The sequence below is a fragment of the Pteropus alecto genome, unplaced genomic scaffold (assembly GCF_000325575.1).
Source record: "Pteropus alecto unplaced genomic scaffold, ASM32557v1 scaffold71, whole genome shotgun sequence".
Taxonomy (NCBI): Eukaryota; Metazoa; Chordata; class Mammalia; order Chiroptera; family Pteropodidae; genus Pteropus; species Pteropus alecto.
In genome coordinates this window covers 17,043,972-17,062,485 of record NW_006433024.1, presented here as the reverse complement: position 1 = coordinate 17,062,485, position 18,514 = coordinate 17,043,972, and the positions used below count along the sequence as shown (strand labels likewise).

Below are 18,514 nucleotides of genomic sequence, written 5' to 3'. Positions count from 1 at the left end.
TTCAATTTATACAAACTTCAGGAGGCTTGGAGGACGCAAAGCTAACACAGGTCAGAATGACCTCTGTTAGGTAACTGGAGAGCTCTGTGACACTCATCTTTGTAGCCTTTCTAGTGAGAGGTGGGCTATGCAAACAGCAGCCCTGAGGAACATTTTCTTGGCACTCTTATCAAAAGCATGATAGACTTAAGGATTTCACCAATTCTTTACCTTTATCCTTCAGTTTTATAAGTTAAAGCATAACAACTGCTTTCTATCAAATTTTTGTTCCACCTAAGTGGCTTGTGAAGTCACCCAGAATGGACGGCAATAAACACCAGCCTAAGTGAGTCTTACTTTTCGTGCATGGTCATCTGGCATTTTGGCTTTCAGATCCATGCGGACCTCTAATTCTTTGACTAAGTAGGACAGAGTCTGGCTTTTTCTGAAGTCAGTTATGGAACAGTCAGGGGTTTGGGCCTCTTCTTCTGAAGAATAATCATCACTGTTGAGTTCGTGGATCCTGGCACAAGAAAAAGGAACAAGATTCATATTTTCAAAGTTTGAGTGATATCAAGATAAAGACTTAACCTTTCAAGTCCAAGGCTGGTGCTCTCAAAGAACCGCCAGATGACAATCATGCAGAATCAAGTGCTTTGCCAAATCCATCAGCACTTGCCTGAGTCCTTTGTTTTCCGGAGGCAGGAAATATGTTGGCAATTCTCCACCAACAGGGACTCTAGGATAGCTTTCTGCACAGTCTGCTCTTTTAGGCCACAGAATGTTCTGTTTGTCCTAATAAAGAAAGTTTCTTATAAATCTCTTTGGATTCAACGTTTCAACATGCAAAATGAACTTTTAAGAGAACATAAATATACTCGGATAATTAAACAATAATTTGGTATTTTAAGACAAATGTAGGTACTGCGGTTGATTCCATATTATTCCTTCTACTGCAGATTATTAGACTAAGTCGGTAATTCTACCTGTTTTAGCATAGACTGTTTCAGGGCTGGGCAGGCCTAAGACAGCTGAGCAAATGAGACACAAGAAGGGCTTGAGTGTGGCTTCTGGGAAAGAAAAACTAGACTTAGTTTCTCCTGCCACATAGGAACAAAAAACATATTGCTCTAGTTGCTGCTGGCTGTCACGTCAAAACCATTAAGAAGACAAGCTTTAAGATGAAACCAGTACTGTGACAGCAAATTTATGAAAAAGAAAGAAATGGGTCATTAATGACATCACTGGGCCACTGAATCAACCAAACCCAAAGTATGCCCCATCTTTGGACTTCCTGTAATATGAGGCAAATTTTCTTTTGTGTAAGCCAACTTGAGGTGAAGTTTTTGATTTGTATCTGAAAGCATACATAAGCTCACAAAACTGGTACAGAAAACTATTTCTCCCTGAACTAAGACCTTTTCTTCGTCAATGCTAAAGTTTAACAATTGTTTTTTGATTTGTAAAAATCTTCATTTTTCTAAATTAAATAACATGTACCAGAGGCTTAGTAAACTGATATCCTGAAACTATCAACTTTGGGGAATTTATATTACATATAACTAAACCTAAGTGGCTTTATTCATTCTGTTAGAATAAATTCCGAAAATTTAACAGTGAATAAAAAATATACTGTCTCTGTCCTCATACCTTGGAATTTCCATTGGCTAACATATAATTATTTCTTAGCTAGCTTAGAAATACATCTTTATTAACTTGTTTATTATCTGTATCTTCCGCTAGAATGTAAGTTCCAGCAGAGAAGGAATCTGTGTAGTGTATTCACAGTACCAGACTGGCACACATTTGGGAGCTCAATAAAAGAATGCTGATTAAATAAAAGTATATACAAGCATATACTTAGGGCAAGCTTAGAAACTTGTTAGGGTTGGTAATTATACTCAGAGAGCAAAGCTTGAACTGAAATCAGAGTCTATCTGCTCCATCTGATTGGGAAGAACTCAAGGCAGACTCTGTGTCTTACTTAGGTACTACCTGGCAGAATGCCTTCCTTTTAACAGAAGTTTAATAACTGCTTGCTGAACTATGCTGAATGCTGATAGGGGCCACATTAATCAGTGAGACTGAGAGCCGCTGCTTTAAAAGAGCTTGTCTGAGGAAATTCCTTCTATTAACTTACCCTATATGCATCAGAGTCCCTGCCCCAGATCCAGAGAATAGAATGTGCTACAGGAGAAGACTTGACCAAATCACTGACATCACTTTGATTTGTCGGAACATCAAAGTTCACAGACATCATATTGGAGGTTGATGAATCCTCACCAAACTAGAAAATGAAAAGAAAAGTTCAACCAAACTGGCCGTGGAAAAGGAGCTGTGACTAAGAATTAACTCAACCCCAAAACACTAGTGAAAACTCAAACTTAGCAGGAAATCAGAAGGTAGGTCAGTAACAAAGCGATCAGATCTATTAATTCTCAGAACTATGCCCCAGCAGTATTCTCTCACAGATAATGTATTATTATTAGCAACTTTCAAGAAATTATGCCACTGGATTGTTTTCCTGTCCCTTTACTTCCTTTGTATGATTTAGTCTCTTTTAGGTTTAATAATTAGTTGATTTAGAGGTTTTGTGCATTATTTCACTCCCTTACATAAACTAAAATGATCACTACGATATAAAATTAGTGTGTTGTGGGTAGAAGCAAAGGAACTTAAGGGTTCTTAAGAGTTTAATATAGTTATCATTTAGGCATTATAGGCTACTGTACAATCAATTGAAAATATATATAGCCTTCGTCCAAACCAAGGTAAAACAGTGTTTGATATTCTTATAAGATACAATAGCTCTTATTTCTGAAATCTTGTTAGGTAAGAGAATGAGACCAGAATGAGACCAGAATGAGACATGGCAGGAAAGACAGGAGAAAAAAGAATGAATATGATTAATATTCTTTGGGAAATAGATATGTCATTCATGGAAGAGCAAAATACTTCCAATAAAAAATGACTTCTTAATTATAACCGATACTCAAAATCTTACATGACCGTCACAAATTTTAGAGATCAAATATACAAGGAACAGAAAAATGTGATATTACTCTTAGATATGCAGAAATTTATAAGATCTAGAGACCAAGAAAAAGACCTGAACATAGTCCACGTTTTCAAAGATATCTCCACGATGGTAGCGCACAGGTTGGTCCCACTGGCAATGTAAACTATGCTGCTGGTTGACCAGACGGCATATCTGATGATTTCCTGGAATAAGAAAGGAAATTACAACTGATAAGAAAGATTGGCAATGCCAACGTGATTTTCTTAGTTTAAGTCATTTAGTTTCAACCTTGTATTCTTCAGAGCCTGGCAGGGTACTTACACAGGGGGCACTTATACAAGAGAACACTTGTTAGTGGTTAAATTATTCTAAAAAAGCCTGTTTCTCTACCTACAATACAAAGGGCTCCACTAGATAATCACTAAGGTATCTTCTGGCAATTACATTGTATGGTCGTAAATCTATTGATTACATTGTTTTAAAAAACTTCAGCCATCTCTCTGGAGAGAATTTGCTTTACATACCTCATAATCTTGCTTCAAATTTATAATATACGAGCTCTGGCCACATTCTGGTACAGAGTGAGGAGTAAATAATCCCAAGGACTGAATATACTCTTTACACTCAAAATAGCAAAGAAAACTTGTTAGGTGGATTGTAAAATAAATTGTAAATGGTCACAGCTAAGGGTTCAAGGTTAAGAGGCTTTCCAGAACAATATATGTATCAAGGAAGAGGGTAAAATATCAAGGATTCTATTAATTTATTCTTTGATATCAAGCTGTGAGATCAGCTCCCTTCATTTAATCAGAAACAGAACATTATGGATATAAGAAATCATTGATCTCCTGTCAACCCAAGTTCCTTTAGACTACAGGTTCTATGTTTGTATCACAGACTCTAAGAGATTTTAGTAAGATCTACATACCCTCTTTCCAGAAAAAAAATTGTTCACATACAGAATTTTGCATGTAACTTTGGGGAGGATTTCAGAATTCCTTGAAACTAATTCATTGGATCAAGTTATGGAATTCTTGCTTCAGACAAATTCTTATCTAAACTCTTACTTCTAACATAAAACATTGTTTTTAAAAGAGCAAGAAAAAAAGGTATTTAGCCTATTGCTAGTGCTGACTGAAGAGTGTGGACGCTTTGTTTCTAGGGTGTGTCTGGCTTGTTTTACTTGGTGTAGGGTCAAGTTACTCACAGTGCGTTTTCAGACCAGTAGCAACAGGCATCAAATGGGAGCTTGTTAGAAATACAGAATCTCAAGCACCTACCTCAGACCTACTAAATCAGAGCCTGCATTTTAACAAGATCCCCAGGAGACTGATATGCATGTTAAAGTTAAAGAAGCACCAATGTAGGCCACAGAGGGCAAACAACCATCGTTAAGATGAAGATCTGAAAGGTTTGGCTTTTACTTTAAAATATGAATTTAAAAAAAGCTACAGGGACCAAACCAGATCCCCAGGCCTGCTGGTATACCTGCTGTGATGACTCTTAATTTTAAGATTGGAAGAAAGTCATAAGCACAACTTTATCCTGTTTTATGGCCACATGAAAGTTATGAATGCAAAGCACACCAGAATTGTATTTCCTAACCTGTCTTCGGTTTTTTGGAATCAATACTTACCTAATTGTGCCTCTTTTGCCATCTGTGTCTCATGGATGATATTTCTTAAGATTTGCTCCTCCTGAATCAGCTTATGTTTTTCTAGGATCTCCTGCTGTCTCAGGTAGTGGTCATGCTGCTTTTGATATTCTTTCAACTCATTTAGTGTTCGCTGGAGGGATCTTAACATTTTTTGATATCAGGAAAAAGTTATTGAAGTTTAAAACTGTGAATTTTAAACCCACGTACACGCATAGATTTTCTGATTCTCAGTAATAACTGCTAGGGATTTTTCCTTTTAACATACAACCACTGCACCACAAGTTCAAGAATAATGATGGTAGATAAATGCTATTGTTTTATTAAAACTTAGGGGCAAAAAGATGGATGTAAAATTCTTCCCTTAAATACATCGTGACATTAGTATGCTAAATTTTTCAGGTGCCAAAAAAGATACACAACAATATACTATAAATCTTTACATATTTAACTATTTCCCTTCACAAAGTTTGTGTTAGTTCCACTGACAGTCAAAGCCTTTCTAGAACCCTTCTTTTCATCTTTTCCTGTGATTCTGCTTTTAAGAGGGCCACAGTACCTTTTTCTTATACTCTAGCTTCTTGGTTTATAAATTTTGGAGAAAACCACAAAAACTTTGCTTTAGAAAAGAATATTTTCTAACACCTAGTATCAACTCATCTGCCTGATTATATTTAATAACAAAATCTTATTATCTATTATACTGTAACATATGGAGATTTAGGAGCTGTATAGACTGTATAAGAGAGAAGGAATTCAATTCTTAAGAGCATAATATTGGAAAGCTCAGTCAGAAAAAGTTCTAATCAGGTATAACAGAAGCCAGGTGTAACAAGCAAGCTATATTATGCTTTAAACATATTGGAAAATAAGCAAATACAAAAATTTAATGAGTTCCAAATCACCATTTAATTCTCTAACAATCAAAGTAGACTCAAAACATTAAGGCTAATTCTATGAGATGAACCATTCCCTTTTGAGTTATGTGACATTTCTTAAGTGACCCTATTATTTATAGGATCAATTTTTTTTTTTTTATTAAGTATCCTACAAGGACCAAGTACAAGAGAATTCCATTACTGTACAACTTACACAAATCTGATTAAAATGTGGGCCAAATAACGTCTCTCAACCTCACTTAATATAATAGCCCAACACTAGAAGCCAAAGGGGAGAAAGATCAAATATAGCAATGTGCAAGTAAACATAATCAACAGAATTACTGAGTATCCAGCAGTATCATCCCCTCCATCTGACTTCATAAAAGTAATTGATTGTCAGCTTGCAAAGCTCTAAATGACAGCATTTACTGCAAACATTCTCTAGTTCCTGGAATCCATGCTATTAAAAAGATTCCTCTACACAACCACTGAATTGTGCTAAATATCCTGGATTTGGAGAAAAAGGATAGGACTAGCAGTAGTGAAGAGGTGTTTTTCTTAATTGTAATGAACAAATTAACACTAATATCACCCTAAACAGGTCTCATCTAAGGTTCTATGGTGCTAGCACTTCACTGAAATTTTTTCTTCCAGTTACCTATGTTGAGCCTCCAATTTCTGCTCAAGTTTTTGTTGACATAGGACAGCATGCTTCCTCTTTATAGCTTGCTCAAACCCAGGTTTAGCCTGCAAAGCATGGTCGTAACAGAGCACTGAGTGGTTATACTCCCCAAGCATCTGAAGAGACAAAAGCACAAACGGGAAAAACGTTAGCCACAGCCCATTTGCATGTGTCCAAACCCCCTAATGATTTATGAGACTATATCTATATCTCACTGTATAGTGAATGTTATTTTAATCAGTGACCAAATCTCCACAACATGAAAACATGCTATGTAGGATGGCTTAATTGGAAGGTATTGCTATCTTAAGAGTATTCTCTGGAGAAACTTAGTATTCCTAGCAACATAATTATTTTTCTTTTTTGTCAAGAGGCTGGGACAATTATGAGACATTATTGTGTTGACTTCCCCTCCCCCAATTCATTTCCATCCCCACTCCCTTGTTGGACCAAAACAGGAAGGAAAAGGGGTTATTTTTAATTAAAAAAGAAAATAGCAACTGATTTGGCTCATGAAAATAAAAAGTTGTATTTACTGCGTATATATTTCCCAAAGTGTAATAGCTGGTGAAGAAGTCACTGTCATCCAGAGCTGCGTGGACCACAACAGCAGCATCAGCAGAGAAGTGTGCTCTGTGCAGAACATTTGCCAAGTTGACCAGGGCAATGTCTTTATTGTGCCTGAAAGAGGAGAGCACGCACGTCAGGAAGAAAGCATGTATTTCACAATTATGTACAACTCCCTGACAAGAAAATTACTCAAAGTTACTGAACTTAGGAAAATAACTTATAGGAGTATACTTATAGATGGAGAAAATAATTTAAGAAAATCATAATGTTTCATTTTTACAATTGATGGCACTTAATTTGTCTGATAGCTACAAATTTTACCACAAAAACAAGGTCTGGCAGACATCTTGTAATTTAAAAATGTATCAAGGGCTTATATTTGCTTTGAGAAAAGTTTAATTTATGATAATTTCTCCAGTCAAGGTCCCTGTATCCAAGCCTCAGGTAAATCACAGGGCATCTATATTATATATTTTCTCCCTAATGAAAATCACAAGTATGTTATGCTATTATCACTTTCAAGTCTTTGACATCTGTCATTTTTCTGTGATGGGACTAATTTCTTTGAACAGGAATGGAAGAGAGTGTAAGTACAACACGCTGCTGCTTCTTGTTTTCTTATGTATTGTTTCTTTAACAGTCCCAAGTTATGTGGAAAATCAGAAGGTCCAGAAGCGGAGGAAACTTACCTGGAAGAGAAATGAAGTGCTCGCATGGCACATTCCACTACCTGATATGGCTCATTCTTTATTCTCCAGTAAAATGAAGCCATGTTATACAGTACCCATGAAGAAGAGTTCTAGAGATTAAACAAATAAAACAACAATCAATGACTCCTCAAGACAGTTTCTTCAACTTAGAATATTCAAAATGAACATCTTTACTATTCTGTCTCGTCTGAAGTTTAAGATGAAAAAGAGCAAGATTTATAGTAGCAATAAACCAGAGGACAAAGTACAAATAAACTATATCTGTCAAAAGAGCCTCCTGATCATCAGTTGAGCAGGTGTATTAAGGTGTACTCTCCACAGAGAGACCTTACACAATTGCAGGCTATCACTCCAAAGGGGAAACAAAGCTGAAAAAGCCCAGCGAGTGGCCACAACCTGTTGGGCCTTATTCTAGGACTTTACAAGTTAGGACCTAACTTACTTAGAAATGCCAGTTGCTCTTACATGAAATTCCTGAAACGAATGTATTGCAAAGTTTCCTATGTATTTAACATCTGAATGAAGATATATACAAAAGGAAATGACAGCCTTGTGCTCTTGTAAAAGAGATGAATTTTTGTCAATTTCTCATGTGTATTCATAATCTAATTTGAACCTTCACACTGTTAAAAACTTGAGTCTTAGTATATAGGAATAAGTGTATTTATTTAGTTAAGTTAAACAGAAATTCATAAACTTAGCTCTTTTTGTGGCTTGGATGTTTTTGTCCCTTAACATATACTAAATTTCGACCACGTAGAGGTCAAAACACTAAACTGGACCATGTCTAAAACTCAATACAAATAAGTTTAAAATCGAAAAGAGAACTTTCAAATTCAACATGGAAAAGTCATAAAGTTTAAGATAAACTGGGAAAAACATACGACAGCCAACATTAGTATCTTTATTATATAAGGAGCTCATAAAAAATCTAAACAAACAAAAAAACCAAGAGAACATGGGCCAAAAATGCAGACAATTCAAAAATATGAACAATGGCTAGGTGAAATGATGTAAAACTTAACAAAGAAATGGAAATAAAAAGATACAAGTTTCCTTTTATAAACTGGCAAAAATTAAAAAGAATGCCAATACTGCCTACACTGTATCTTCAGATATTAAATGTAGAAATGTTAGGTTAGTACAGTATAGCATTTCTGGGGGATAATTTGACATGTATGTTAAAGGCTTTAAAAATATGATTACCCTTCAACCCCCACAATTCCACTATTAAAAATTTATCCTTTGAGAATAATTAAGTTTTAACTATAAAGATGTATAAAAATAACAATCCAAAAGAATTTATAATAAAACAGTAATTACCCTGAATTTTTAAACTATAATTTTTACTTTTCCCTTTATTGATTATTAAAATATAATCCAAATTTTTTACAAGGACCAATTATTTTCGAAATAGTTATTTGTAAGGTTAAAACTAAGTATAATGCTGTATTAATCAGCCTTATATATTCTATCTTCAAGGAAAAGTATATGATTTCTGAGTGATGCATTATGTTCTTTCACAACTGACTTATGACTTGGGATTCAGTCTCCTTTTTGATAGCCTTTTGAGAAAGTTTTCCTTCAAATCAACAAATGCTTTGATTTTTATCTCTTATTTTCAGACTTCGTACTGTGAATTGGAACAAAAAGATAAATTAAAAATTCTACATGAACTATTGAAAACATCAGGATAAGCAGAACACTAACATCATACTATGTTAGAAGAAAAAAATAAATCTTGAAAGAAATATCTTTCTATAACATTTCTCATAAAATTACTCCCTAATACTATTAATGTTTGAATGTCACTGTTAATTCCTCCCCCCTTCTTTGGAGCACATTTTTCCCTTGGCTCTCAGGACACCAAGTTCTTCCAGACACCTTTTTGGTCTCTTTTGCTGGCCCCTTCCCCTCTACGTGATAGCTAAACATGGGAGGACCCAAGACTGAGAGTGGCCTCTTCTCAAACTTCACTGTTCTCCAGGTGACCTTGTCGAGTCCCTTGGCTAATAAATACTCCCTATTTAACAATTATTCTCTATCTACACACCCAGCTATCACCTTTCCTGGAATTCCAGATTCATATAGATATTTCAAATTTACCATGGCCAAAACAGAACTCCATCTTTTCTTTTCCCACCCAATCCCACTCCTCCTTCCAGTTGCTCAAGCCAAAAACTGAGGAATTATCCTTCATTACTCTTTCACTCTCATTTCCCACATCTAATTCATCATCAGCTTCTAAACTTCTAAACATTTCCTGAAATAGTTGAAGTCTCTCCATTTCCAATACTAACCATTCTAGTCCAAACCATCTTCATCGCTCTCTTGAACTACTGAAGGATATTTTAAATCCTAGGCCAGTTTCCCCTTATTACTCATCAACTTCTGGGGATGCAATGTTTTACATTACCTTCAGAAAAACAAGATGAAGATGGTAACTTAGCTACAAAAATAATCATATATATAATGTATAATGTACTCGAATAAACTGTATGTATATTAATGTTGCGATTATACATTTTACTTAATACCACTGCTTAGAAATTAGTAATACTGCTTAGAAATTAGCCTATATGGTATGATATTCCTTAGGCATAGAGAAGAGCAAATGCCATTTTCTAATTCCCACATGTATCCTGAATAATACATTTAAATTTCTGGGTCCTGTTGCATAACTCTCTATTTCATTTTCTTAAAGGAGATGTTCTTTTAAAAAAATTACGAGAAGATTTTATTGTTGGTGGTGATTCTTTTTCTTGTTTAGAGAATAGTGATCATCTATGTACTGTGTATAGATATGGCAAACACACGAACATTAAATTTTCTTTCACACTCAAAATGTATAATTTAGCCTATAAGCTCTGTTGCTTACATTAGTTTATAATTTGTTTTTTTCATAAATTAGTTTAAATAAAACTTTTTGGCATCCCTTCCTGGTTAAGGGTACTGGACTATCAATGTTTCTCCCTAGCTTTGAATTACACAGTTTATATTAATGGAATCATAAGTTAAAATCACTCTCTAGACAAGAACAAGCTAGGCAGGTATTTTCTGAGAGAAAAATATCTTCTATTCACATAGAGTCTCCTGGCTCTTCAAGTCAGTGATGCCTTACCTTCTGTAGGCCTTCGTGAATGAGGTGGCCTATGTCATCTATATTCCTTCCTAATCGTTTAGATAAATATGTGAAGACTGGGTCTTCTTTAGGTAGTAGAGGTGCAGAAAGATTAACTCTCTCTTGTACACCCTGAAGAAGAAAAACAATAGAAAAAAGATTAGAAAAGGAGATTATAAAAGATCACAAGTTATTTGGTATCTTATAGCATTTATTTTCAAGGAATTTTAAGAAATACAAGATGTTTATAAAATTATTAAGCTGTTTGGAAGGAAAGAAGAAAGAAAAAGAGAGTTTATAAGCAAAAGGCTAAATTTTTAAAAAATGCAAAAAAGAGAAAAATTCCAAATCTCTCTACTTACTCTCAAGTGCTGAAAAGCATGTATACTATATGGAAGTTCTAGAATTTTAGTGCAATCAGGTTGCTCAGGGTCTGGAGGGACAGGAGATTCTGTGTCTATATAATCTTCAGGGCTAAAATCAAGAAGCAAGAAGCAATGAATGAATGAAAAGTCAAGAAATATCTAAGTTTTCTCTAAATGAACCATATTCTCAACTTTAAAACATCTCAACTTTAAAACCAAGATCAGTCAGCATTCAAACCTTTTTCACATAACTATTGTTAGAGCCAAATATTTTGGGAGTACAACTTAAAGGAGATAAATCAAGAGTAAGAGAGAAAATAAGTTAGTCAAACAATGTTAAGATCAGACTTTTAAAAAAGCTAATATAACACTGCTAAATTCTTTCTAGAAATGGTAAACTAATTTATGCTTCTGTTAACAGCCTCTCCACATTTCTACCAGTTACTGATTTTTAAATATTTTTTTCAATTTGATAGACATAAACTATCTAAATGTTTTAACTTGTACTTACTTGATCATTACTGAGAAATGTTTTCCACGTTTATTAGCCATTTGTATTTCTTTTACTATAAATTGTTCAATTTTCTACTGTATTAAATAATTTTTGTTGATTTGTAAGAATTCTACACATAGGATGTACTCTGAACCTTAAAATTTCAATAAGCTCATCTGTGACTGAAGCTTATTCTCAGAGAAATAATTTGAAAAAGGTCTGTTGAGAAAAATGTAATTTTTTTGAGGGAAAAGAGAATCTCTTTACCTGATGTCTTTGCTCTCCAAAGTTATGTATGTGCCATCATATAGATCCAGGTCCCCTAAAGGCACCTTGGCTTTGATGCAGTCTGGATCCTCTTTATTATGTCTTTGTTCCAGTCCTGTATCTCTGTCCTCATTCTCTTCTATGTGAATTTTTTGAGCAACTAATTGCTTCTGTTGAGAAGAAAATAAAAACACGATGGATTTTTATAGTATTTCAGTCTAGAAAAAGAGAATTTAATGTAAAAGAGAATTTAATGTGTTGAAGAAGAGAATCTTCTATAAAGGAAGACAAGGATTCTGAATACGCTCTCAGTTAACTTAATCGACATAAATAAGCTTCTCTAAATGGGTGTCCATATACGGAAAATAACTACTTGAATTGTGTAAACATGTCTTATGTCAGTCCTTCAAAACATCCAACTTATTGATACTGCTACCTGGAATAACTTCCCCTAATGTCCTGTGTTCCAGGTGAACTACCACTCTAATTTTTTTTTTTCAAACGTACAGAAGAATTACATAAACATCTATGTTTCCACCACCCATATCTATCATATACCATTTTTTAAAAATTAAATTTATTGGGGTGACATTGGTTAATAAAATTATATAGGTTACAAGCATACAATTCTATAATAAATCATCTGTATATTGAAATGTGGCACTATTCTTAAATTTTTAATATGTTCACCCATAAATATTCCAACTGGATTTTAATTTATTCAGTTACTTTTACCTTCTTCTGAACATGACAAGAGTCTAACATGCTTTAACTAATCACTGATCATGTCCCAAACCAACCACATATTGCTAATTTTATGTAGTTTTATCTTTTAAAACAAAAACAAAAACAAACAAATAAATGTAATAACTTTTTCATCAGTGCTTTTAAGTCATTTTATACATTCTATGTAGCTTTCATCGGGTCTACTTTTCTTCTTGTAAAAGTACACCTTTCGCTTTTTTTTAAGTGAGAGTCTGTAGTTGGTTAACTGTTATTGTATGTCAGAAAACTGCTTTACCCTCACTACTGATTGATGGTTTTAAAAAATATAAAATGTTAGTTTGACTGATTTTCCCTTAGCACTTTGAGGTTATTCTTCCATTGTCTTTGATATCTAAGAAGTTTACCTAGTTGTCATTACTTTGAATATAAATTTTATTAGTCTCATGGCTTAAAGTCTATATTGTCAATGATTAACAAATTTATATCTCCAGCTAGACCTTTACCCCAGAGTCCACACTTGAAGAACCAACTCCCTACTTGACGTCTTCACTTAGATGTCTAATAGATACCTCAAACTTAACATACCAAAGTCAAACTATCATTGATTTTCACAAACTCCCCAATCCTACACATCCTTTAGTCTTCTGTACTTGTTAATGTCAACTCTACCCTTTCAGTCTCTTGGATCAAAAACTCTAGAGTTACCCTTCGCCCCTCTCCATCTCTGTCTGTCTCTCTCTTCCCAACCACTCCATGACCATCACCTGTGTCTAGCAGTTCTGTGGTTGCTTCCAGGTTCTACCCTGTTCCCAAGTCCAGAAACAGATCTTAAAATTTTGAAGTAATATTTTGCCCTGAATTGGTATTCAGGAAATTGAAGGTGTAATTATTGAACCACTGGGTGGTTCAGTTCATTTTTTGGTCATCAGGTTTTGTTTTGTCTTCCTGGTTTTTTCCTGCCCCCAGACTCTTTTCATGAACAGAATGGCTCCATCCCAGTCTTCAAGCAGTAAGTAAGTTCTCTTCCTTTATCTTGTATGGAATATTATCAGCTCCCTTCACTCTACAGAGCTGAACTACCAGACAGCAGGTTTGGAGACCAGCAGGTTTGTAGATTTAGGGACTTTCTCAACTTAGTGTTTCTGTTCCATTTCTGGTCCATGGAGATAAATATGTTGGTTTTAGGCCTGGCTACATTTGACTTTGAGTTTGTATGTTATCTATCATTACTGTGTATATGAAGCAGAAGAGATACAGTGTACTAAGTATAAACTCATTACACTACCTTCACCAAAAATAGATGGAGTCAACACTTTCCATTTGGATTTTCGCTGACTTGGTACATGGTTTCCCTCCCCTTGCATATATACTCTAATTTAAGTTTCCTTCTCTTTATATAATACTGACCCCTGAAAGAAAGGATAGCATTAAATATAAACAATGTGCCTATGCATGTGAGAATAAAAAGTATTTTCTGCACCACTGCATCTTTTGTACACTGTGCTTAAATAAAAACAGATCAAGCTTCCAAGAATATACCTATTATCTTATTCCTGGTATCATAAAAATCAACATTTCCAAATTTAATGTAGATAAAACTGGTAGGAACAAGGTGAGAGACTATTAAAAAAAGATAAGTTGTTCTAGATTTATAAATAATGTAAAAGTACTGCTACCTATGCAGAGCTGGTTAATATGTGCTAAAAGCTCTTCCTTAATCCACAGAAATTAAAAATATATATATAACTATTTCTGTTGATAGATGTACTAGTTTGAATTTTTATAAGTAAATTTCAGAATTTTCACATAACTAGAAAATAAATAGCTACCTGGTTTAACAGGTATGTCAGCTTTTAAGCCAAGAGATATGGTGTTTGCCTCTGGTTCTGCCATAACTTCCTATGTGAAATCAGGCAATTTACTGTCTTTGGGTCTGCTTCCTTGCCTCTAAAATGAGGATGATCCTCAGGATTCCATCTAGACTGATGTAACTCTTATTACCCTTAATAATAACTTTTAAGCAGAGATTTTATGATGAAAAAACCTAGTTTTTTGAATAACTAATATTGCTTGCTATTAATAAGCAAAATAAGTTTATGAAAATCAATGATAAAAACAAAAGGTCAGATTTTATTAGCACCAATAAATTTCAAATTTTCAAGGTGCAAATGCTTTGCATGTCAATCATAAGAAACACACAATAGCAAGACCCTAGTTTTTACTACTTGGGAATTAACAAAAATTACATTTTTACAGGATATTAAAATCATTTTTCCTTTTTGTATTTTATCCAAACTCTCCTTCTAAGAATATTCCCAGAGATTATTCATCTTCATACTTTATGGAAAAACTTCTAGGTGGAAACTCTGCTCAAGGACATAGTGAGTCAAGAATCAGGCATAAAACCCAGGGCAGGGTAGTCTGTTTCTCTTATTATTGCTCAAAGATTACTCTAATTAAATGTTATTTTAAAAAATATGATTTAAAACTAGCAAATTCCTGTAAAAGTCAAAGAATCAGGCTTAAAAATAGTATGTTTAATTTTTTAAAAATACAATAGCTTCTGTGAAATACAAGTTTCAGTTGCAAATTACATGACCAGTTGCCTTACCTCCAATTCTTTGAGGTAGTTAACTGTTGTTTCTTGTCTCATTAATATGACTAAGTCATGGGGATGTTTCAAGTTCATTGGTGAATCCACCTGCAAGCAAGAAAACAAACAAATAAAACTCAGATTTCATTAATATTTGTTTGGTTTAATAAAGTTTCCTTTAATCACTTTAAATTATTATTCAATCACCATTATAATCAGCATTAGGTGCTCAGTAAAACTCAAAGGGTATTTCAAAAGTGATCACATATAAATTTCAGCAAAGAGAATGACAGGTTCAATAGCTGTCCTTTGAATTCCATCTTGAAAGAGTAAGCTTTTGAAGTGACTATTCTAACTGGGTATATAAGAAATAGAAGAGAAGTATTTGGTAATGAATTATAAATTCTTTAAAAGGTATTTCGCATCTATAACAATAAAAAGGGACTGTCTTGTCTTGATAGCACAATTCCATGTCTAAACAGGTTTAGAAGCGATAAAAAGAAAACACTAAAAGCACCTATTTTTGAAAGTTATTTTTAGAAGCTATAAATGAAAGGTAATATAAATAACCTTGAGATTAATTATTTTTAACTCACGTTCTCTGGATCATAAACAAGCAACTATGTTGTTGAAGATGTAGGAAAAATGAACGCTCATATGCTGGTAGCAGATTTATAAATTTACTCCTATTGTTTGGAGGGTCATTTGACGACATACACCAAAATGTTCAAAATGCATACCATTTGATGTAGCAATATAAACTCAAGGAAACTAACCTATAGACATTCTTAAACAAGTAGGCAGATATATATACTAGGATGCTCACTACAACACTTTTTGCTGGGGAAAAAGAAAGAAACAACCTAAATCCATCAGTAAGGGAAATCTATTATCCAATGGAATGGGATATAGTAAACTAGATCTACTGTCATGGAAAGATGTTCACAATGTATAGTTAACTAAAAATAATAAAGAACGGACGTGGTTTCATAGTGTAGCGGCTGGTACGTCTGCTTTATATGCAGAAGATCCTGGGTTCACGCCCCAGTGGAGCCGTAGTTCATGGTCTACAGCCATGCCACCCTGAACAAGCTCGATGTCTGATCTCAGAAGCTACGTAGGGTTGGGCCTGGTTAGTACTTGGGTAGGAGACCACCTAGGAAGACCAGGTGCTGTAGGCATAAATAATAATTAATTAATTAATTGATTAAAAACAATAAAGAATAAGTACACTATGATTTTTTTTGTTTAAGAAATTACATGTATATGTTTTTATAGTTATAGATGTATACATGTCTGTATATGCACAAAACTAAACCGATTACAGTGGTATCTTTTGGGAAGTGGGATAAAGAGGAGGGGTGCAATCCTGCCTTTACTTTATATACTGTACATTTTTAAATGGTTTGTAATGTACACATAATACATTTATAATAAGAAAAAACAATTCACACACATGGCTTTTGAATTTCAGAAAAATCTAAGACAGTGAGTAGCTTTTGTATCTAAGAGATAAGATGAAGTTCTTGTTATCCCATAGTTTTAGATCGTCAAATCATATACCAGCCCTTCAAGAAGTTCTACTTTGAGAATAAACTATCTTCTTGTAACCTCTAAGAAACTAACATAAGCTCAACTAGTTGATTTTAGAGCTAGCCTTTTAAGTGAAGAAAATAGCCTTGCTTAGATCTTGGTGAATATGAGAGGCTATTTTTTAAAAAAAAATTTTAAAAAGAGTAAATAAGAACAACATGAAATAAAGTTGAATGGTTGCTTTAGTAATATGCAGTATAACAACTGGAAAATGTTGGGTGACTACAGATAAAACTCATGTGTCTTTGCTCATTCTACCATCTCATAGAGGCCAGAGGAAAAAGAGATGCTAATCTTGAGCAACTTACACTTATCCTTTCATTGTAATTATCTGAACTACATACTTATCATTATGTAGTTATATAATTATCATCTACCATGGTTTTGCTTTTAAGACGAGATTCCTTTACTGCACCCTGGCTTTCCCACTATATTGGAATTTACATTAAAACTGGACTATGAATTTAACAGACACTATAAAAGCAAGGCCTATACTTGGCCACTTGAGCTCTAACTATCAAACAATCAGACCTAGCAAAGGCCTATTAACAAAATGCTAGGTTTATCTCTATAAGAGGTAGAAAATTTTGTTCTTCTTTTGACAGTAGCTGAACTTATCACCAACATTCATATGTGGGTAGGGCAGGGAAAGCTACTATAATGGATTGAATAGGGATTGATTTAAATTCAAAGCCTATCAAACTTTTTACAACAATGTGGCATATTATAACACACCAAAATTTTTATAGAAAATATAAAAGCTACAGCCAGAGATCAGAGTATAAAAGAGCTTTACATAAGGAAGCTAAAGAAAGACTGTTTACTTTGCAACTTTGTCCAGACCTCAAGAGGTAGCTATTTAGTACATGACTCCATGTATTTTTAAGAGGTAAAGAAAAAAACTGGGGGCGGGGAGTGGGGAAGGAATATAGGAATATGACATTTCCATTCCAAATTACCTAAGTAGTCTGATTACTTGATATTAGGAGAACTACAAGAGGAATGAAAGAATTGAGACAAATGAAGATTTATATTAGAGAAATATTTAAAGTATAATCTTAGTTATAGATTAAAAAGATACCACATAACCAAGGCTTTATAATATTTGAATAGCATGGGTTTGGTCAACATTCAAATGTGAGTAAATATTTTTCATTTCCTTGAAACTTTTTAGTTCAACAAAGATACGCCAGCTAGAGGAGGTATAAAGTTATTAGCAGAAAGAAGGGAGTCCACTGACAGCTGTGTTTCTCTTTTTAAATGGCCACGAATGGCATGGTTTTGTGTCAGATAAGGGTTCGTTGCAGAATATTTAAAGCCTAGCATATTTTCATTGAGGTGCTTTCAAGTTCTTAAATTTTAAGACTTTATGATAATTATCTTTAGCAAATGCCAATTAATTTGAATTTCTCTCCTCTCAAATACCTCTCCTCCTTAGATTATAAAAGAGGGTATGTTTGACAACTTTGTAAACACTACAACACCCTCTAAATAAAAGTTTATTAGGACTCTATGAACCAGGACCACAAGTCAATAATTGGAGTCTATGTACTCCTATCTTACATACAACTTGAAAAGAAATGGTAAACATGCTTTCAAAATCTTTCGAAGAGGCTGCTATATGCCCAGGAGCAAAGAGTAACAGAGATTAGAAAGAAGGAAGTTAAAAAGGTTGCAATGTATACACAAGATCTCCAAGCATTTTATGGCTCTTTCAAAAGAGACAAACAACCTTACAAAGCTCCATTACTGCACAGCGCAATAAATGATGTTTGTAATGACCAGAAACATACTGAAAAAGTGGAATTATTTTCAATTTCTTCTACTTAAGAAGGTGGGGAAGTATGAAATATATTAGAGA

The 18,514-nt window shown here is 34.0% G+C and overlaps 1 protein-coding gene across 3 annotated transcripts in view; it reads right to left on the bottom strand.

Moving 5' to 3' along the window:
* The window catches only part of TTC17 (tetratricopeptide repeat domain 17), a 90,569-nt gene that overhangs the window by 51,443 nt on the left and 20,612 nt on the right, over window positions 1-18,514 (bottom strand). For 2 of the 3 annotated variants that reach the window (XM_006908047.3, XM_006908048.3), the window contains exons 2-13: window positions 15,079-15,168; window positions 11,742-11,911; window positions 10,979-11,090; window positions 10,617-10,748; window positions 7,475-7,584; window positions 6,752-6,896; window positions 6,192-6,331; window positions 4,635-4,795; window positions 3,089-3,201; window positions 2,120-2,266; window positions 659-774; window positions 337-502 (exon numbers count right to left, since the gene is read on the bottom strand). In XM_006908047.3, coding sequence (XP_006908109.1) covers window positions 337-502; window positions 659-774; window positions 2,120-2,266; window positions 3,089-3,201; window positions 4,635-4,795; window positions 6,192-6,331; window positions 6,752-6,896; window positions 7,475-7,584; window positions 10,617-10,748; window positions 10,979-11,090; window positions 11,742-11,911; window positions 15,079-15,168 — 1,602 coding nt within the window. Of the gene's footprint in view, window positions 1-336; window positions 503-658; window positions 775-2,119; window positions 2,267-3,088; window positions 3,202-4,634; window positions 4,796-6,191; window positions 6,332-6,751; window positions 6,897-7,474; window positions 7,585-9,795; window positions 9,912-10,616; window positions 10,749-10,978; window positions 11,091-11,741; window positions 11,912-15,078; window positions 15,169-18,514 lie in introns of those variants that run through there. The other variant, XM_025044098.1, reaches the window with a different exon arrangement.